This window comes from Marasmius oreades, chromosome 11 (assembly GCF_018924745.1).
Source record: "Marasmius oreades isolate 03SP1 chromosome 11, whole genome shotgun sequence".
NCBI lineage: Eukaryota > Fungi > Basidiomycota > Agaricomycetes > Agaricales > Marasmiaceae > Marasmius > Marasmius oreades.
Genome location: NC_057333.1, coordinates 2,538,224 through 2,560,565, shown reverse-complemented (window position 1 = coordinate 2,560,565; position 22,342 = coordinate 2,538,224). Strand labels below are relative to the sequence as shown.

The following is a 22,342-nucleotide window of genomic DNA, read 5'->3' as shown; positions in this document are numbered from 1 at the left end:
TAAAAAGCTTTGGGTCCCAACTACCAATCCCTATCCTCACTTCACGAGTGAAATCTCAGTATAATCAATGGCCTTCACCAAAGTTCTCACCACCGTCATTCTCACTGCACTTTTCAGTGCTTCCTCTAGTCAAGTCAGTGCAATCAACAACAGCATCAACCCCCGTGCTGCCCCCTTTGCCATTGACATTGGTGACCTTGGTGGACAAGTGGTGGCTTGGGAGGATGAAAAACCCATGCAATAAAACTGAATGTTTTGTTGTTGGACCTGTAAGTAAGCTCTTATCCTTGTGTGGATTTTTTCGTTCATCTTGTTAACCACTGCTTCACACAAATCTGGAGGGTGCATGAGAGGTACGATGCCAATGCCGTTTTCCAAGTGGAGCAGGCAAAGGCCAGAGAGATGAATCACAACAGAAAACCGGCGTGCGGCACGTTCTTTACTCCTCTGGCAAGCTGGGGGGCCGCGGGTAAAGATGGGATTTTCAGGCCCTTTCTTGGCTTTCAGTCGCCCCGAAGAATCCAGACCGGATTGGCAATTTATAGAACTGGGGATTTGCTTTTGCTGACCTTGCCACAGTGATGGGGTGTTGAATGTAATAGAAGGGGCAAAAAACGCAAGGAGAAGGAGATAGATTGGGGGTAGGTACAGCATATTCTCAATCTTTCATGTCAGGTTGAGATTGAATTGAGTTTTAGAGATATTGAGATTTGAGTTGAATTTTTGGAGATTGAGATTTGAGTTGAATTTTGAGATTGAGATTGAGATTGAGTTGAATTTATTTTTGGAGCAGTGGATAAATTCTCACTGTCAATCTCTTCAATTACAACAGGGAAGTTGTTCGGGAGACTTCAATTTACTCGAAAAACATTGAGTCTAATGTCTTCTGCATCAAGTTCATCTTCAACTTTAATTTTTTGTGGTAAATTTTCATGGTTTGATAGTCAATTTGGATTATCTTTACATTTAAAATCTTTCAACTTAATTTCTCTGCGCATTGCAGATCTTCGTTTTAATTCTGCTGCATCCTCCCCCACTGAAAGGGAGTTGGCGACTCTTCCTTTGACCAGAATCCGGTCATTTTTGAAATCTAACTGAATTCCATGCTTGCACATGAAATATGTGCCAATTATAGCATGATATTGGTCAATGTTGACAATGTTGAAGTAGGTTTTAGCATTGATATCAGCATAATTAGTGTCAAATATTGTTCCATAATTGAATTTCGCTCAACTGCCTACAGTTCCCAACTGCAGTGAATGTTGTTCAGCTAGTTGGTGCACCTTGATGTTGGTAAGGCGGGCAACTCCCAGGCTCAAACACTCAAGAGTACATCCAGAGTCAAATAGGGTGAGTGCCATCTGGCCACCAATTTCAATCAAAGCAACTAGTGGTCGCCTTTCACCTGCACCACCTCGGTCTGGTTGCATCAGTGGGCGACTAGACCGCCGGAGACGTATATCTGATTTTGAAGTATCAGGGCTTTTGTCTCCATTCACAGAGTACAGTTGTTCACATATTCCATAGCTGTTTTTGTGTAATTTAAGAGTTGGAAAATTCAACTCGTCGATATTATCCTCAATTACAATCTGTGGTCCACGATCCATATTCCCCTTCTGAGCTATTAGCTTTGGGTTCACTTTCATGTTCCTCTGGTGTAGCCTCATGCTCAGATTCATTTTCATTTTCATTTTCGTCGATTGCGAATAATCGAGGTTTTCCGTATTGTGGACAAGTCGGGTCAGAGGCATAGTGGCCTGGAGTACCGCAACCGAAACATATTGGTTTCTTTGAGTCTGTGAGCTTCGAGGGACCACTTTTTTGATTGTCCTTTGATGATGACGGACTGAATTTTGATTTAAAATTCGAATCATGGTTGCGATTCTGACTTGTTTTATTTTCTAGATTCCTTGGTGGTGTATGACTACGCCATACCAGTTTGAACCTTCGTCCGTTAATTATGTGAGCCTTTTCCCTAGGTGGTGATCTGGCTTGGTTGAACTGATTGTTATTCTGATTATTTCTTTCTTCAGTTCTAGTTGAATCTGAATATAGTTGGGGATGCTTCAAGTAGTAGTCTTGAAGTGCCATGTCATCCTCATATCGGTGTACTGCTCGAACCATTGTTGTTACATCGGCATAGTCAGGAACTGCACCACACTTGATCATTTCCTTCACAATATGTTCTGGAAGGCCTTCGACGAATCGTCGTTTAAATGTATATTTATCAGGGGCGTTGGTCATTCAACCTGCCCAATGACTCAAGGTATTGTAATAACCCTTGATTCATTTTGATGGTTCATATTTAACTTTGTCAAACTGTTTAGCAGCTTGGTGAACAGTTGTTGATTGAACACAGTGATCAAATATTCCGATCACTACATCTTCGAATGTCCAGTCTGTCCTTGGGCGGTGAGGACTAGCAACTTTGTCATCAAACCACTGGGATGCCTTGTCATTCAAGAGCATACCAACTGTTTGTACCCATATTTTGTCAGCATTAGGACCAGTCATTCGATTTACAGCCATCCAATGTAGTGTTTTTAGAAGCCATTCTTCGAAAACTTCTATGTCAGCTTGTTCTTTGTAATGTTCAGGTTCAGAGATTTTAACTGACTTTAGTCCTTTGATGTAAGAACTTTCTTCGCCCACCTGTTCTCGAATTTGAATTTGATACTTTTTTGGTCCATCGACGACGTGAGTAGTCATCTAGTTTTTCTAATTCATGTCTTCTAGAGGCTCTGACCATTGTAGATAGAGAAACCTCTAGTCTTGATCGCTGTGCACATGTCTGCCACCTTAGATCAAGATACCCACATGAACCCCAACATCTCTCAACATGCTGGACTGGCTCTCCCCGATCCAGATATCTTTGCTCAAGGAACTGAAGAATGGTTCCAGGGTCTTAACGCACAACAGCAGGATAGGGAACTCAATGTCAACATTTGGTGACAACTTGGCCAGTTGAATACTCAAAACTAAGTCATTGCTAGGTTACTCGAGAAGGGTCATAGCCAGAGTAATGAGAAATCTTCTGCTACGAAGCCCAAAGCATTCAACGGAACCCCCAAAGGCATTGATCCCTTCTTCGCCTGGCTCTATATTTATTTCCAAAGAAATCCAGAGAAATATGCTGTGGACCACGCGAAAGTCCTTGAAACCCTTGCCCATATGACCAACGGAGTACTACCTCCTAAATGGGTGGCCAATAAAATCCAGGAAATCGAGAATGGACAGTGACCAGCGTCATTCAATGACCTAAAGGCAGAAATCTGTCAAGATTTTGCTGGTGGTGACCAGAAGGATATAGCACAGAGGAAACTCCACAGCCTGGTCCAGAAACCTAGTGAGTTGGCTAGTCAATTCTTCCTTGAGTTTGAGGAGTACTGAGCCAAATCTGGGCTTGAAGAAGAGGGACTCCTGATGCTTTTAAAGATGAATCTCAAGCTGTTCCTCGTTAGTCGTATCTATGCCATGGATTCTATGCCACAGACCTATGACAAATGGAAGGAAGCAGCAATTTGGTTAGACCTTCAGGAGCATAGTGCATGGGCTCTGAGAATGGAGCATAATGTGCATACTCTGGCAACCAAACCTGCAGCAGCAGTACCCTGGAATAACAACAACCCTTTCCGGAATCAGGTATCTATGGTACCCCCTGTGTCAACTGCAACCTTGGGACCTGCAGAAGCTAAGACAGGGACTGGTGTAACCTTTGGAGGTCAAGGACGACCTATAGAAATCAATTGGGCCTGTGCTCGTCCTAACGCTTGGAATGGAAACTGTCAGTGTTACAACTGTCAAGAAGTTGGCCACCTTGTGCAGGACTGTCCTCATCCTAGGGTTAATTGCATGTCTCGACTTCTTAACAAAATCCAGTTGTTTAGTACTGCAGAGAAAGGGGAGTTCAGGAAAATTGGAGAGGAGGCAGGTTTTTAAAGCCCCTTAAGAAGAAAGATACACCACGTAAGGGACCCTTTGTCTGTAAATCCAATAACAATCAGTTCAGTGTTTTAACGAACGAGAATGACTTGGTGAAAGATGAAGACGTATCAGAAAAACCCATGCCCAACTTATCGCCAAAAAGCAAAAAGGGCTGGAGTACCTCGGTGAGTACCTGCTTGAGTACCCTCTAAAACTAGTAATCCTGAACTCCCTTACTGTCAGGAGGGTGAACCGCCTATGTATATGCCGGGCCTCGAGCCCTGACGCTGAGGATAGCATACACCTAAAACAACCCAACACCCATATAGGGTGTACTCCGAGCAGTACCAAATAGGGCTCCTAGCGGATCAGATTCGGATCCATCTGTTCAGATGGGCCTACTGAAAAGGACCATCCGCATCCAGCGGATAGCATCCGTCATCTGTTGGATAATCGGCAGATCGGCGCCTAACTGCGCCTCTCAGTAGTTTTTTTTCCCCACAAATATATTTTTCTGCCACATCGTCAAATCTTGCTGCTGGCCATCAGCTGCAAGCATATAACTTCCAATCTAAACCCCCAATGGTTAAATGGTATGACATGTAAGTAAAATAGATATACTTTTGATACAATTCAACATTTTTACCATGTACAAATAAGTAAATACAGTCCAGCAAGTACATGTGACCCATCTGCTGTTCATCCTCAGATGATTCGGATGGTATCTGACAGATGACAGTTGGCGGAGAGCCCATCTGTCATCTGAATCTGCGAACCCATCGCTCGGATGCCAGCGGATCATCCAATCCAGTAGGAGCCCTAGTACCAAACCCCGGTACTCCGACCTACTACGAGATCATACTCCAGACTAATGCTGGCAGACCATCCTATGGGCCTATTGGCAATAGAGGATGACAAGAGCTGGCGACCAAAGAGAATGAATAATGATGATCTCCGGTATCGTAAATATCTGTGAACATGTGGTGGGCCGTACTCCTATAACAAGAGTAGACCTTCAGCAATGAGAGTGTCCTATAGTGAGGACCGTATCCTCATGGGCTGGTACTCCAATGACAATGAGAGCATATAATAGACAGTACCCAACGTACACCAATGTAGTGTACCACATACCTAATCCATGCATACCCCATCCTGTACTCTAACACAGGAGAAGGGACTCTAGGACGAGTCCAGACCACAATTAGACGGTGAGTCCCCTAATAAAGGCGACCTGGACGACATAGAGCGATAGAGTGAATGGGGCAGTGTAACACCTACCTAATTAGGGAGAGTGGCTATGCCAACTCGATGGCGCCGAATGTGTTGCGGCACCATCTGTCATATGTTTGTTTATATTTACCTATAGCCTCTCTTACTTTGTATATAACCTGCATCGATTCCTGTAGATAGATATCTTCTTTCTTCTCACTTGTAAAAGTACATTACTTGGTTATAAATACCTTGTCATGTTCACTACGAGTAATCTGAGAAGACTGGCCAAATAGGCCCACTGTACAACCCATTATACTTTCTTGAGCACCAAGTCACTGTACTTGTACAAGTTCAAGTAAATCTAAATAACTAAATTTTATTGATTATAATATCTACAGGACATTCAACTAGAAGCCATTATCACACTGGGAATAGTGGAAACGAAGTAAAGCAAAGTTCTAAGTCACCTCAGACTGAACAGTGGAAACAAGGAATGGAGGAATTCATCCCTCCATACCCAATGAGAGTTCCGATGGGAGAAAAAGAACTGGAATCCCAGCCACTGCATCAAGCTGGACCCTCAATGCCGAATACCCATAAAGGGAAGGCAAAAGAATCAAGCCCAATAGTCATGCCAGTCCCTATTAGACTGACAGCGCTTAAAACATTTGAAATTCCAGTTATACCATCCCTGGAGGAACAATGTAATACAAATTATGGTAGCAGTCGTGGTTTCTCAAACCCTGATTGCTGAAAATGTAAATCTTACTCACACTGTAGATTGGGGACATGAAAGGTCCACCCTTTCTACAGCGGAATTCCCAACAGAGGAACAAGATTCTAGCAAAGAGAGGCAGACAACTTCTCTCCAAGAATTCAAAAATCTAGTTGAAAATGTGGAGAAAGCCACACATAATGATTTCTGAGCACTCGGAACAAAATTCTCATTAGAACTTAGTGATGCTGAGCACAAAAGCGAAAAAAGGTTCTCAATGCTGACATCATATGTCACAGCATTGAGGGACATTTATCCTGCATCTACCAATGAGAGAATACCCATATCTCCACTAGCCAAAAAGGCTTATGCTAATTTTGACCATACTAATCAATTGGTAGAGGAATTATTGGAAAAGAAACAAACTGAAGCTCATAAATTAGCAAATAAAACTGAAAATGAGTATCAGACTCAGTACAAAGACATTATGGGAAATTCTCCTGAAAGTAAAGGCCCCACATACTACTATCTACGGGATACAGAAAGTCAAAATCAGCCCGTAGCCTCAACTTCAGGAATGTGTGCAATCCAGAAATCCGCACCACCAAATGTTGAAACTTCAACGCCAATTAAATCTGCTCATGCAGGCACAACTGTGACATCTGCCAGTCGGAAGGAATTTGCCAAGAGCCCAGAACCGAAATCTTCGGAAGCTGCTATATTCATAGCTGACTGAGAAAATGATAGTGTTGTGTACCTCGGATCTAATAAAGCCAAAGAAAAGCAACTGACATCAAAAACAAGTGGACCTACCAACTGGATGGATAGGGTTGCATTACAAAGAATAAGTGTCAGGAGTCAATCCTTGGGTGAGGCGAGCTGACAATTGAAGGGGGAAAAGGAATGACTCCTAGGTAGGATTGACCAGACAAGAGTGAAGTTCTACAGTACACTTGGAGTACTTATATACTACACTACTTAAGGGGTAAGGAGTTGAGGGGGCAGGGGCCTCCCTATCTACAATGGTCTATGGCGATCACGAGTCGGACAGAGTGCTCAACGGTAAGGAGTTGAAGGGGTGAAAGGGAGGACGATCACAAAGATCGAAATGATCAAGCGTGAAGGCGGGAGGGGTTGTGATAGCATGTGAAGTACTATGGAGGAGTACTCAGAGTATGGCGAGTTCGTGACATCACCCCCCCCTTAAGGGCCTTTGCCCTTGAAGGCTTCGTGGTTATACTATATACCCAAGGCTGACTTTTTCGAGTACTTTCAGTGTAATTTTCTTGCAGTCGAGATGGCAGGATTGTGTTAATTCGTTGAGGAGCACCCGGGTTGGAATGATGGAACTTTTCCATCAATTTCTTACAACCATTGCCAAGGTTGTCAACCGGTTCCCATGTGGATTCCGATAATGGATAAGTGAGCCATTTAACGAGATAGTGTAAGACGGAGGTTTTCGTCCAGCGATTGTACACCATTTTGGAGTCCAGTATCTCTTCCACGTCCCACACAGCTTCGCCATCATCAACACTTGCTGGTTCTCGGGACACATCTTCTTGTTGGTGCTTGGCGACGGAAGGTCGATGTGAGGAGTACCGTATGGAAAACACTGTGTACTCGCTTCCATGTCACGGGGAAGTCCAACTTGTAGGATGAACTGCCAATGTTCTCAATAATCTTGAAGGGACCGTAGCGTTTATCCCCAAGCTTCACGGATGGCCGTTCTGTTCTAATGTTCTTCCCTTCGAGGTAAACCAAGTCTCCAGGTTTGTAGTCCTCTGCCGGCCTTTGCTTAGCATCATAGTACTGCTTCATAAGTTCTGCACTGCGATGGAGGCATGCTTGTGCATCGTCGCGGGCTTGGTTAAGCTGGGTAAAGAATTCTTCCACTGTTTCATTGTTCGTCTTCGTGAATGGTTCAGTTGCCTTTCAAGGGTGGAAGCCACATGTTAGATAGAATGAGGAGTACCTGGTCGAACTATGGGCGTGATCGTTGTAACAGAATTCCGCCATGGGAATCCATTTGTCCCAATCATCTTGTCTCCAATTACAAAAGACTCGTAGGTACTGCTCGATTTCCATGTTGACATGCTCCATTTGGCCATCTGTTTGCAGGTGATAGACTGTCAATATGTTCATCTTGATACCCAGGATATTGTACGGCACCTTCAAGAACTTGGAGATAAATACCATACCCCGATCGCTGATCACCCATTCTGGGAGACTGAAATCTCTCCAAACCCGATCGAGGAAGAGTTTCGCAATTCCTTTGCTATCAACTTCGTCATAAGTGGGTACGGCGCGTACTCTCTTACTAAGTCGATCAACCACTACCAGTATAGTGGTGTACCCATGAGCCTCCAGGAGCTTGGTGATCAAGTTGCAGGATATGTACTGCCACAGTTGACTCAGTATGACATTAGGACTTAAATGTCCTCGTGGTTTACCGGGAAAGGTCTTTGTTCTCTGGCAGGTAGGGCATCCCCTAGCATATGCTTTGACATCCCAATAGATTGTGGGCCACCAATAATATCATAGTGTATAAGTTCGGTGGTTTTTGCCTGTCCTGGGTGTCCCGCGAAGTAGGTGTCTTGATGAAACCGAATAATCTCATGCCACAGGCTCTTTTCAGGGGGTACATAAAGCAGGTTGTCCTTGGTCAAGTAGTCTCCATGGTTCTCAATGTTGCCCTTGTGTCACAGATTTCACTGTCTTATCCCTATCTAACATTTATCTTATCTGTGCCATATGTTTATCTTATCATATCACTAGATATTCCAAAGATGGAGTGGACCATTGGACTTGTTCTAGACCATTCTAGACACTTCAGATTGTAGATCAGATCCAGGGAGAATTATGTTAGATCTAGATCGCACTAGTAACAGCCTTGGCAGGCTAGATGTCTAGATGTTGATCCTTGTTGCCAAGCATGCTTGGGCAACCCAGAGTACTATATATTTACTCAGTGTTACCCACTGCACCATATGGTTTCCCAGGCTTCACCATGTGGTTTCCCAGGATTACCCAGTGTACCATATGGTTTCTCAGATTGTTGCTAAGGAACCATTGTTCTGGAATGTACCTGAAGTATTCCAATCAGACAATTACCAAGCACACCATGTGCTACTATTCAAATAGAGTATTAGAGGTCTTAGTATAGTATCTGGGGTCCTAGATAGAATTCATGTATATAAGCTAGACAGTCTGAGCCTTAGAGCCTCAGACTTAACAACATCTTTTGTCTTCATACAACATCTTTGTGCTCTCCATCTAAGCTTCATTGATAATCTCCTTCTATCACTCTTCCATATCATATCAAGAAACTAGGTGAGTTGCAGATTTGTGATACCTTGTTTTCTCCCATTTCCAAGACCTTGACTTCCCATTTTGCCTTGTGTCTTTTGATTTCTTCCAGAAAGTGGTCCCCAGGAGTACCTTCAGTACTTGCGGCATGAATGGCGCGAAGGAATTCGGGTTTTAAGAGGACAATGTCTCTGTTATCATTCTCCCCCCTCTCATGGCCCTTTCGTCTCAAAATTAAGTCCAGTTTAGTCTGCGATTTTCCCAGTTTATGAACCAGTACAAAGTCGTAATCCGCTAGAGTCACTGACCATCTCGCCTGTCGTTGGTTGAGTGTTTTTGATGTCATGAAGTATTGTAAATTTTGGTGATCGGACCAGATTTCGAATTGTACTCCATTCATGAGATAATGCCTCCATTCCAAGAGTGCACACATGATAGCCAACATTTCCTTGTCGTGGATATCGTAGTTTCTCTTGGTTTCGTTCAGTCCTTTCGATAGAAATGTGATTGGCACCCACCCATCCTCTTGCTTCTGGGATAAGATTGCTCCCGTTGCAAAGTTCGAGCTATCTGCCTCAACCCTAAATGGTGCATGATTGATAGGGAAATGGAGTACTGGGTCCAAGCATACTGCGTCCTTTAGCGAGTCAAATGCTTTCTGCTCAGGGCCCTCCCACTTCCATACATGCTCCTTTTTTGTCAAGTTGTTCAAGGGTCGGGAGAGGTTGGAGTACCCACGAATAAACTTTTGGTAGAAATTCGTGAAGCCTAGAAAGCTTTGAATGCCCTTAACACATTCAGGTGTTTCCCACTTTCTTATTCCGTCAACCTTTACAGGATCCATATGTAGACGGCCATTCCCAACGATTAAACCCAGGTACTCCACTTCAGCTTTATGGAATTCACACTTTTCCAGTTTGAGGTATAGGTTATGCTCCTGTAGAATGCGGAGTACCTCATCCACCGTTTCTCTGTGCGAGTCCATGTCTTCACTGAAGATTAGAATATTGTCCATGTAAACAATAACCTTTCCAGCGATAACGAGATCTGCAAAGATTCTACAGCAGGACAAGGTTAGTTGAGAACAGATCGCTTTGAAGCGCAGATAATCAAACTGTGGTTTAATAGATATTGAACTACATATAATATTAAATTAACATTAAACTAAAGAGCAAGTTCAACTGCAAGTTGACCCAAATTGAGTTCAACTGTACAATTCAACCAAACTGCATTACTCTAAGGTACTTGTGAACTGTTGGGTTTTTATACTAAGTAATTCTAACCTCTAAGAACAAGTAGAAGAATATGATAAGTACAAAATGCAGTGTAGTGTAATAGTGAGTAGCATTATTGTTAATAAAGTATAGAACCAATGAAGGCTGATGTTAATGATTTTGATTGTGTTACACCTGCGTGTGGTCCCGTGGGTACTTACCATTTTTGGATGTGGCTGTGTAAAACCTACCAGTAGGTAAATTAGTCACACATAACCTTTTATAGTAAGTGGGAAAGAAGGCACACACACGTCATACCATCCTTCCACTTCTCTTAGACTCTAGTTCATTGGTATAAAATACTATTTCTGATTTAGTACTCAACTTGTGTGCTGAATAAACTCAACAGTCCTCAAGTTCAACTCATGATTGAGCTCAACCCGGAAGTTCAACTGTATGTTGAACTCCCCCAAGTTCAACTTTGGAGTTCATTCAACACAATCATGAAATGGTATAAAAAGTATTTTATACCAAGATGATCCAGAGTCTAAGAGAAGTGGAAGGATGGTATGACGTGTGTGTGCCTTCTTTCCCACTTACTATAAAAGGTTATGTGTGACTAATTTCCCTACTGGTAGGTTTTACACAGCCACATCCAAAAATGGTAAGTACCCACGGGACCACACGCAGGTGTAACACAATCAAAATCATTAACATCAGCCTTCATTGGTTCTATACTTTATTAACAATAATGCTACTCACTATTACACTACACTGCATTTTGTACTTATCATATTCTTCTACTTGTTCTTAGAGGTTAGAATTACTTAGTATAAAAACCCAACAGTTCACAAGTACCTTAGAGTAATGCAGTTTGGTTGAATTGTACAGTTGAACTCAATTTGGGTCAACTTGCAGTTGAACTTGCTCTTTAGTTTAATGTTAATTTAATATTATATGTAGTTCAATATCTATTAAACCACAGTTTGATTATCTGCGCTTCAAAGCGATCTGTTCTCAACTAATCTCGTCCTACTTTTCAAAGATTTCGTTCATCATAGTTTGGAAGGTTGCGGGGGAGTTCGTTAGGCCAAAGAACATCACTAGGGGCTTGAAAAGGCCCTGGTTGTTCACAAACTGTTAGGACTCAGTAACAAAACCTGGAGTCTCTACCTTATGAGGGGTGATTAGGGAGCCAAAGTATGCAATTAGAAATGGGATGAGGTTGTTGACAAGCTCGAAAGCTGGCTGTTGGGTGGTGTCGAGCTCAAAAGCTGGCTGGGTTAATTAGTATTCACACTAGGTGGCTGTTTGTAGATAACAATGAATATATTCACTGTACTACTAGAGGTTTGAGGGATGAAATAGTAAGAATATTACTACTGAGATGTTACTGAGTGGGTTATAAAATATCGAGGTTGAGGTTTCAAGAAGAAACCTCAAAGTTTATATAGCCTACTATGTATGTACTTATTTGTATACTTATTTAACGAATGTGGGCTATTATATGTATTCTGAGATGAGGTGTACATTCGGCAAGGGGTTCTCGGGGAATTTAATAAAGGGGTACTCGGGAAATGCGGGGTACTCAGGAAATGAAGGAGTACTCGGTGAGGGGTATTCGGCGAGGCTGTACAGCTGTGTGCATATGGCCGAATTGAGGGGAATTGCTGGTAAAAATTATTGGGGGACTATCTTACTTCAGTGGGTCTGAAAAGTGCACGGATCATAACATGAGCGCTACCTTTTGTTTGTCCCCTTCTTTAATCCTGATATTATTGTATCCCCATCGTACATCTAATTTTGTGAAAATCTTGGCATTCTGGAGTTTATAGAGTACGTTGGAGACGAGGGGAATGGGGTACTGATTCTTGATCGTCATTGCGTTCAGTTTCTGGTAGTCCTGTACTGGACGCAGTTTCCCGTCTTTCTTTTTTACAAAGAAAAAGGGCGAGGATATGGGGGACTTGGATGGGCGAATACATCTGGTCTTCAGGTGTTCTTCTATAAACACGTCGAGTTCCTTCTGTTCCTCTGCTGATAGTGGATACAATTTACTCTTGAAGGGTTCTGAGCCTTCCTTGAGTTCAATGGCATGGTCCCACTTCCTTCGCTCGGGTAAGGAGTCGAAATCTCCCTTTTCAAATACTGAGCAGTACTTTTCAAGGTACTCTGGGGGTACCATTTCTTCTATAGTCTTTTTTCCTTGCTCCTGCACATACTGGGCAGCTAGTTCTGCCGCTATGCTTCTTGCTGTGTGAATCTGTTCCGCTTTCTCGACTTTGAAGCGAATTTGCATCATGAAGATTTGATCCTCTTTCTTGATATCTTCAGTATCTTCTTCCTTCCATTTGCCACATTCGGCGACATTTACACTCTGGCAGGCATCGATTAAACTGAAGGGTCCCTTTTTCCCAGTCCACCGTTGGGTTATGATGCCGAAGCCAGTTATACCCTATGATCACATCGCTTTTTCCCGTATCGGTTACAGCAAAGGTGGTGACTTCAGTGTGGTCCTGGATCGTAATTCGAAGTTTGGCTGTGTGGGAAATCCTGCCTGCACGATTAGGAGTACCATCGGTGTTATAGACAGGAATTGGCTGAGCTAACTCATTCAATTCGAGTCCTTTGTCCATCGCAAATGCCTTATTGATGTAGCAACTGGTGGCTCTGCAATCAAGGAGGGCTTTGGTTACAAGTCCTTTGTGCAAGTAAAGGGTCTCCAGAGTTGTCGGCACTAACACAGAATCTCCTTGAATCTTCCGGATCCATCGAACAGATTCTTTTAGCTGTTTAATGGTCAAAAGTGCATCTTGGACTGTCATCTGGAGAATATCATGTACCAAGTCGTTGTCGACTTCGGACGTCCTGCTTTCATGCAACCATTTCTTCAGGAGATGTCGTCCCTTTCCCTCATTGTGACATAAATTCCAATAGATCGAATAGGCGTCCTTCTTTGATGCGGGGTAAGGGAGTTCAGGATTACTAGTTTTAGAGGGTACTCAAGCAGGTACTCACCGAGGTACTCCAGCCCTTTTTGCTTTTTGGCGATAAGTTGGGCATGGGTTTTTCTGATACGTCTTCATCTTTCACCAAGTCATTCTCGTTCGTTAAAACACTGAACTGATTGTTATTGGATTTACAGACAAAGGGTCCCTTACGTGGTGTATCTTTCTTCTTAAGGGGCTTTAAAAACCTGCCTCCTCTCCAATTTTCCTGAACTCCCCTTTCTCTGCAGTACTAAACAACTGGATTTTGTTAAGAAGTCGAGACATGCAATTAACCCTAGGATGAGGACAGTCCTGCACAAGGTGGCCAACTTCTTGACAGTTGTAACACTGACAGTTTCCATTCCAAGCGTTAGGACGAGCACAGGCCCAATTGATTTCTATAGGTCGTCCTTGACCTCCAAAGGTTACACCAGTCCCTGTCTTAGCTTCTGCAGGTCCCAAGGTTGCGGTTGACACAGGGGGTACCATAGATACCTGATTCCGGAAAGGGTTGTTGTTATTCCAGGGTACTGCTGCTGCAGGTTTGGTTGCCAGAGTATGCACATTATGCTCCATTCTCAGAGCCCATGCACTATGCTCCTGAAGGTCTAACCAAATTGCTGCTTCCTTCCATTTGTCATAGGTCTGTGGCATAGAATCCATGGCATAGATACGACTAACGAGGAACAGCTTGAGATTCATCTTTAAAAGCATCAGGAGTCCCTCTTCTTCAAGCCCAGATTTGGCTCAGTACTCCTCAAACTCAAGGAAGAATTGACTAGCCAACTCACTAGGTTTCTGGACCAGGCTGTGGAGTTTCCTCTGTGCTATATCCTTCTGGTCACCACCAGCAAAATCTTGACAGATTTCTGCCTTTAGGTCATTGAATGACGCTGGTCACTGTCCATTCTCGATTTCCTGGATTTTATTGGCCACCCATTTAGGAGGTAGTACTCCGTTGGTCATATGGGCAAGGGTTTCAAGGACTTTCGCGTGGTCCACAGCATATTTCTCTGGATTTCTTTGGAAATAAATATAGAGCCAGGCGAAGAAGGGATCAATGCCTTTGGGGGTTCCGTTGAATGCTTTGGGCTTCGTAGCAGAAGATTTCTCATTACTCTGGCTATGACCCTTCTCGAGTAACCTAGCAATGACTTAGTTTTGAGTATTCAACTGGCCAAGTTGTCACCAAATGTTGACATTGAGTTCCCTATCCTGCTGTTGTGCGTTAAGACCCTGGAACCATTCTTCAGTTCCTTGAGCAAAGATATCTGGATCGGGGAGAGCCAGTCCAGCATGTTGAGAGATGTTGGGGTTCATGTGGGTATCTTGATCTAAGGTGGCAGACATGTGCACAGCGATCAAGACTAGAGGTTTCCAAACTAAAGGTTGGTGAGAGTAGAAAAGGTCAGGTCGCCCCTGGGGCACTCTTGTCTATTGTCAGGAGTCGATCCTTGGGTGAGGCGAGCTGACAATTGAAGGGGAAAAAGGAATGACTCCTAGGTAGGATTGACCAGACAAGAGTGAAGTTCTACAGTACACTTGGAGTACTTATATACTACACTACTTAAGGGGTAAGGAGTTGAGGGGGCAGGGGCCTCCCTATCTACAATGGTCTACGGCGATCACGAGTTGGACAGTGTGCTCAACGGTGAGGAGTCGAAGGGATCAAAGGGACGATGATCACAAAGATCGAAATGATCAACTGCGAGGACGGGAGGAGTCGTGTTAGCATGTGAAATACTATGGAGAAGTACTCGGAGTACGGCGAGTTTGTGACAAGAAAATTTTCAATTTGTCTCAAGTAGTACCAGTGTCTCAAGTGGGGCTAAATGACTGTATTATTTTCCCTGCCAGAATCCATATTCTATCTGATGTACAAAACAGGGCCTAATTTTTTGTCAACTCAACTTGCAGGCAGAAATGGAGCTTGAGCTTGACTTATAATGAGATTGAGTCTGACATTACTAAGAATTGAGTGGAGACTTGAGAATCAAGGAATGTGGAAATATAACAGGTTGTACAGTTGGCCGATTTGGCCAGTCTTCTCAGATCACTCGTAGTGAACACAACAAGGTATTTATAACCAAGTAATGTACTTTTACAAGTGAGCAGAAAGAAGATGTCCATCTACAGGAAGCGACGGGGTTTATATACAGAATAGGAGAGACTATAGGTAAACATAGGCAAACATATGACAGATGGCGCCACACGGAGCGTTCAGCACCATCGAGTTGGCATAGCCACTCTCCTTATTAGGCAGGTGTTACAGGAAACTACTTTGCTCAAAATTCTCAAAAATAGAGTTGAGAATTTAAACTCTGTGAGACATCACGACCTTTCAAACACTTACTGATAAAATCCATAAATAAAATCCTAAAGGGGACGATACCAAATAAGTCCAAGTACCAGCAAAAGTTAGTTTAAGCTATGGATTGTACAAAGTCTCTTTCTAATATTCCTAGCAGCTGTTAGGAAAGGTGAAATCGTCCTGAAAATCTGGAGTTGCCCCCAATCCAAGGCCCTTCTGGGCGAATGACTTTCTCAAAGTGCACTCATTGGCACCGGCATTGAGGGTCCTGTCGGCTTGGACAATAGCGTCTCGGGCATTAAGTACGGTCGGGTTGCAAGGTTGGATGGTAAGAGCGGTGATGATGATTTTCATAAAGACGATGTTTCCCTCTTTTCCGTTGGCATCTGTCTTGGCTGTGGTACTAAAACCGAGGATCTGCGTAAACATTGTGGAGGATGTTGGCCCAAACCTCTCCGATTCCTATGCAACAAGACTATCAGTAATCATTAAGAGTCCCCAAGAATACAGACGTACTGTGAGTTTCGGTGAGTTTCCCGATATCAGAATACCTGAGTGGGTTCACAGTTTGGTCGGTGGAGTATGGCTTGCTTCGGATACCGCCGGGGTTCCCGGTAACACCCTGTCCGAGGACAAAGTCCTGGGTTGTAGACGAGGTTTGTGACATCCAGCTGTATTAATAGGAAATAATCAATGAACGAATTGGGGGGCAGAGATGAAGAAACGCCATCATACTTGGCGACAGCATCCGACCATCCCTCACCCAGACCCCGCATCAGCAACTTACCCAATTTAGTGGTGAGCTTTCTTGGCTTTTAAGGGCTTTTTGGGGCTTTTCAGCCGGTTTGACCAGCTCGCAAGTTCAGCAGTCCACCAGCTTGTCTGTACATCGCAGCTATACTCCATAAAATAGATTTAAAACAACTTGTCTAAAGTCTAAAATATGTTATTTGCTCACCAAGGACCCCCAGCAGCGGAGGTTATCTCAAAAATGTATGTTGACCAGAAAATCTTGGCGGACGGACCCGAGCAAAATGGAGCTGGTCGGGAATCAGACATGACTGGTGGCTGGCGACTTGTTGGCTTGTACAAGCCCCAAAAAGCCGTAAAAAGTCCCCACCACCAAATTGGTAAGTTCCTGATGCGAGCCTCGAGCGATGACAAGCAAACAGCAGTCCCACCTCCAGTCATACGTGTAGTAACTCCATGGGTCAATTCATGAATTGGGATGCTGTTTTCCATTGCACTGTCCTGCCTAACCTGGAAAAGATTAAGTGAGATCTAGTCAATTTACACATCCGTGTGAAGAAAATGAAACTCCTACATTGGTTTGGTCGAAGATGAAAAGACGACATATACCAGGTTGACCATCAGGGGGTGTGAAAAAGTTGGCGTTGTTGAAACCGGAAGGATCCTGGACGGATATCTGAACGGGGTCGTTCGCTTGGCCACCCTTTCCAAAGTTGTCAGACTGAAAGTTGAACGCTTGCTCGGTGAATCCGTATCGGTAAAGGATGTCGTGAAATTCATTAGCAACGTAGAATGCGTTGGTACGGGCAGCATCATCGTTGCCAGGGTCGGTAGGATCCTTAGTCTGATCGTAGGTGAAGTCAAAAGTAAGCTGACCGTCCTTGATCTGACCAGTAGTCGTTTTTGCTGTGGACCCATCATTGCTTAGGACCTTGAAAGCAATGACGTTGTTTCCACTGTGTCGAAATACTGTTCAGCCAAACAAGTCTGAAATTTTGAGAGAGAAATCATACACGGTATCCGTGGTCAAGACGTGATTTTCTCCAATACTGTTCCATCCTACGGGGGATGTGTCGAGACCTTCCGGGTTTTTGAGCAGTTCGAGACCATCAGAAATTGTCTTCTTCTCTATCGGAAGGACTCTGAACTGGATTAGACAAACATCATTCATCAATAATGAATGAGCTGCCTGTCAGCTGAACGATAGATACTCACTGTCGTATCAGCAACGAAATTGTTAATTGAGATGACCTTTCCCGAATGCGCATCAACATAGGCCACAATAAAGATGGTACTGTTCTGGACTTGAATAGCGCGCACGAGAGCCACAGAGCCGTCGGGCCGTGCAAGGTATCGGAGCATGGGCTGAATACCGTTATGGGCACCACCGAGTGTCGATTCTGCTTCCAAGATCGCATCTTTCAAGCTGACCGTCGGGATGGGAGACGCGATCTTGGCTATGAACACCCCAAGTTACTTTACCTGGGAGGAGAGATTTTCATGGAATGGGACGTACATGTATCGACGAATGAATTTCCGAAACTGATGACCTTGTTACTATCGAATGCATTATGCAACGTTTGCCACAGCATTGATAAAGGGGAACACCGTCCTGAAAATGATAGGTACAAATATTCGTCAGCCATTCGTTGCGGGAATCTGCAGAAAAGAACTTCAGTTTGCTATGAGTTGCATGTTTGGAGGCTAGTACAGGCGGGGGAACAGCCTCTGAAAGAGACGCGTAAAGCACGCCAGCAAGAACAAAAATACAGGGAGAGGTTTGGAAACCCATATTGAATGAGTGGCAGACTCGTAGAAAAGGAAAAAAGAGAAACTGGTCTACCAACTTGGACGAGGGGGGATTTTATACATATATCGCCCGGTCCCCCCATCGCAATCCCATCGCGTAACAATGATTTTGAACCGAAAGGGTGAAACAGTACTGAATCACTAGCATTATAACAATAATTGCAAGTGAAGCTGAAGGATGTTTCGTTCTTCCGAAACATGGAGAAGTCTAACAGGAACATTGAACTCGTTACCACTCATAAGAGATGTACCAAGCCTAAATCCGAGCCTCAGGGGAGTTAGTACGACCCAATTAACACAGAACAGAACAAGGAGAAGAGTGCCCTCCGGAGGATTATTCGGGCACAGCTCCATCCGGCACAAAAACGCGAACTGCCCATGCCTCCTCCCCAAAGGCCATGATATCCGGAGACCCCCGCTACCCCCGCCCGCCCAGGAGGATGAGCCACGTATATTAATTAATAGGGCTCTCCAGACATTTTTACGCGTATCCTTTTCCACATCATCCTCTAGGTGACTGGGTCCAATTCTGAAGGTTTTTCCTCAATGATATCGCTAGGGCCCCAATGAACATCTCCTTACCTCCATTGAATCAGTAGGCTTCTATGCCAGTGAGCCCTAGAGAGGGTATAGAACAAACCAACGAAAAGGTGGCAATGCGCGAAAAGATGATTGTGGGGAGTAAGGCGCTTAGTTCGGGCAAGCCGGTGTGATTGCGTCGAGGAATCTTCGAATAAGTGTAGTGGAGGGTGGGAATCGAACAGCCCTATTTGGAATGTTAGCCCTGCAGCCCGTCACGCTTTCCAGGAGAAACAACCCACATAATTGGGCTCTCTTGTACTTCATCCGAAGCAGCACGAAGTTTGACTTGCACATCGGCGAATTCACTTTGAGAAACAAGGAACCAGACCACTAGATTCTCGAACAAAACTTCGGAGCACATAATATAGTGTTCGCGATATAGAAGAGCGAAGAGCGAATCAGGATGAAAATCATCGAACAATTCGACGTCGGAGATGCAGTGGTCTGAGTCAAAAGTAATTATAAAACCCTTGTCAGCCCTGGAAGACAAATAGTGTCAAATAGTTTTGCTCATGACGATGACGGAGCTTCTCCGCCCATTTCTTCTTTCAATTTGCATACTATCTTGCCATCGTCACGTACAAGGCACTCATCGAAGGTCAATTTGACTAGAACTTGGTATAAACAGGTGAGTGTGTTTCTACGCCCGCTTCGGCTGCATTAACTTTCTCTCCTGCCGAAATTTGAACACTGAAATCTTGCTAGGAAGACGCTGGCGGAAATAAACGAATTTAATTAGTCTATCAATAGTCTATCGTGGTCTCCGAAATGGTAACTATTCAGCGAAGGAAGTGAATGCAACACCGTGCCCAGCCGATCTGACGTTGTCCACGCGCAATTCGGTCCTAGGCCAGCAACAGGCAAGGTTATTTGACGTTCCCTTCTCTTAGACCTTCTATCGCTCAAGGTTTCTTGTTTTTACACGGATATTATTTTTTTCGTCGAATTGGCAGGGAGATGGAATCATGAAAAGCTGAGGTTGAGGGAGAAGAGCGGCGCCAAAGAGTTCGGAACCTCAGGCCTCAATGTCAATACTTTTCGAGTTCCTATCCATTACGATATGTAGGCTCGCAGCCTGAATACAGGTATATCATAAATAAACGACCAATGCACGAGTACAAGCCATACTACACCATCCCACTCACCGACTTCTATCGCAAAACGAACGAACACAGTGCGTGAGGGTAGTGAATAGAAGGAGAATAGATTTGTCGTTGAGGGCGTTTAGGTACAGCGTTATAGATATGTGAAAAAAAAAAGAACACGTCAAACATTTTGTAAATCACCAGAGGATAGGAAAAACCCAAGGGGGAAAAGATTTTAATCCACCTTCCTAGCCCACTTCCTGTTCCCCATCGGTGGAGGTGTAGCAATTCGATGATGGATCTCTTGTGCTTGATGTTGGCCTTGAGCTTGAACTTGAGATTGCCACGCCGGGGTAGCAGACGACGATGACGACGACAGCTTCCTCTCTTCCAATTCCGCCCCTTTTCCATCTGAATACGCAGACTTCCCCTCCTTCCCCCAGTAAACATACATCTGCGCCCCGAGTACGATGTTCAACGCCAACGCCAGTAAGAACCCGGCAACAACTACCACATCCCCAACCTCGTGTGCAATAGTAAACAGCCTTGCTGCACACCCCGCAATCTGAGAGATAACGGCAAATGCGGAGAGCTGACCAGTAGACTTTGAGCGGAAGTTTTGTCTAATCTGGGGAAGTTTGGAGAAGAGCGAGAGCGGTAGGGTAGATAACTGGAGGAGCTGCAACAGGTCCTTGTCGATCGTTGTGAGGAGGAACGCTATTCCCAAAGTCGCGATACATGCAACGCCAATTTGTGCTGGCTTATTGGAATGGCTCGAGCGTAACCTAGCACTGGGTGCATAGTGGATGATGAGAAGCGTAATGACGATGTTTTGCAGCGTAAGGAACAGGTTTTCTCCATATGTTGAGAATGGGAATTCGTTCCGGTGCGAATAGGCGAGAGTTATCCCGTAGGAGAGCGTTTCGAGGATATACGATACGAGTGAAAGGCCTCTTGCTGAGCGTGCATTCAAGACTAAAAACGAAGCGAAAAAGCCGTCAGTAAAGATGGACCTTATCGCAACGTTGAGGACAACTCACTCAGCAATAACTGAGGAACCTTCATTATACTCCCACCGACGACAATCCCAATCCCCAACCCTTTCGAGATCGAATACTTTATACATTCAATGTCGCCAATATCGAGCTCTTCAACGAGTGACGTGTAGCATTTCTGTCCGTCGAGTCAGCAGTTACAGCGACGAATAACGAATAGCAAGAATAGATACTTACTTTACCAACGATAACAACACCCAAATCCCGAATAAACCACGGAAAATTCTTGGTTATGGTCGTCATAACAAAGATCGAGAGGCAAGGAGGAAAAAATACGTGTAATCTGTGACCCGAGGAGATTGTCACAGATTGTGACAGCGTGGTTCCTTCCCTCCACGTGGTCTCATTCACTGTGAGTAAATACACTCCCACTCTCGATGTCAGGAATATAATGCTGATATAGTCGGTAGATAATAGTTATCTTTTACACGAGAAGCCATCAATTTGGACATATCCGCATTCAAAAGCCACTATGTCAAAGTTCGATTTCTGAGGGTGCTTTATACAGGGAACACGTAACAATGCACTGGGGTTCAAGTACGTATCGTGTATCTCTGGAGCGAGACTGACATTAGGTTATCTTTTTTTTTGAGCAGGAAGCACAAGTGATCCTGATGGATGTGAATTTACCATCACCATCGGATTTACTGGTAATAATGCGACCATGATGGGGCGCGTGGTGAATGCAAGAGAAACGCAAGAAAGTAGATAGATTGGGGGCAGGTAAGTTCACAACACGAAGTATGCGAATACAGATAACACGTACGAATAGATGTCGATTGGAACGTAAAAGCCACAGTGGATGTATGAAGCAGTAGTGCAATTGAATCTGGGGGTATTAGTTAGTGACACACAAATTTGAAGGGTACGATGCCAATGAGCTACAGCCGTTGTTCAAATGGAGGGGGGAAAGATGGGCAGATATATCAGTCCGAAGCCAACTATGACCGCGAAACGAGGGCAGAAGTGAGGAGGTAAATTATGTAAATAAGTCGAATTACTTTACATGTAGTACATTCAATGTCGCCAATAAATGTAAACATTTATGATTTTTTTTTGCGGTTATTTGAGTAGTTACCGATTGACCCGAACCAAACTGATATCTTGTTCTACGAAGAGTAAGTGATAACCTTTTTCGGCTTGCCGTCTCACCGGTCATCTAGGTACGAGTCTCCCGCCGCTTTGACGTTCCACCAAGGGAGCAAGGTTAGTCCCCCATGCTCCGGTCAGTGATCGGTTGATCTTCCATTCATTCTCAAGTCTCAAATCTTCCCAACTACAGGAATTCAAGAGCTCTTCAGCTCCAGAGCTATTGGTCCACGCATTGAGACCTACCTCACCGAGTCTGAGTACTTGTAAATCATGTAGACTTCCTAGACCGTAGAGGGA

At 44.1% G+C, this 22,342-nt stretch overlaps 3 protein-coding genes across 3 annotated transcripts; all 3 read right to left on the bottom strand.

The window, feature by feature from the left end:
* Positions 1-16,075: 16,075 nt before the first annotated feature.
* Positions 16,076-16,448, bottom strand: E1B28_003623 (uncharacterized protein; the record flags this gene model as incomplete). Its single annotated transcript, XM_043160623.1, has 3 exons — positions 16,076-16,134; positions 16,189-16,343; positions 16,408-16,448. 3 exons carry the CDS (start codon positions 16,446-16,448, stop codon positions 16,076-16,078), a joined length of 255 nt encoding a protein of 84 aa, XP_043002580.1.
* A 178-nt stretch (positions 16,449-16,626) lies between these two features.
* On the bottom strand, positions 16,627-18,014 carry E1B28_003622 (uncharacterized protein; the record flags this gene model as incomplete). The annotated part of the gene is made up of 5 exons (XM_043160622.1): positions 16,627-16,932; positions 16,997-17,378; positions 17,436-17,569; positions 17,638-17,879; positions 17,939-18,014. 5 exons carry the CDS (start codon positions 18,012-18,014, stop codon positions 16,627-16,629), a joined length of 1,140 nt encoding a protein of 379 aa, XP_043002579.1.
* Positions 18,015-19,762: 1,748 nt separating this feature from the next.
* On the bottom strand, positions 19,763-21,219 carry E1B28_003621 (uncharacterized protein). Its single transcript, XM_043160621.1, has 3 exons — positions 21,131-21,219; positions 20,939-21,071; positions 19,763-20,873 (listed from the first exon to the last, which is right to left on the bottom strand). The coding sequence occupies exons 1-3, from the start codon at positions 21,194-21,196 to the stop codon at positions 20,134-20,136; spliced, it is 939 nt and encodes a 312-aa protein (XP_043002578.1). The 5' UTR covers positions 21,197-21,219; the 3' UTR covers positions 19,763-20,133.
* Between the last annotated feature and the right edge of the window lie 1,123 nt (positions 21,220-22,342).

Excerpts from the sequence above, each read along its gene's own strand:
- E1B28_003621 (XM_043160621.1), bottom strand. The coding sequence starts at position 21,196 with ATGACGACCATAACCAAGAATTTTCCGTGGTTTATTCGGGATTTGGGT. Across the intron at positions 21,072-21,130 it reads GTGTTGTTATCGTTGGTAAA|AAATGCTACACGTCACTCGT; the intron begins GTAAGTATCTAT and ends CTCGACGGACAG. Across the intron at positions 20,874-20,938 it reads GGTTCCTCAGTTATTGCTGA|TCTTGAATGCACGCTCAGCA; the intron begins GTGAGTTGTCCT and ends CTTCGTTTTTAG.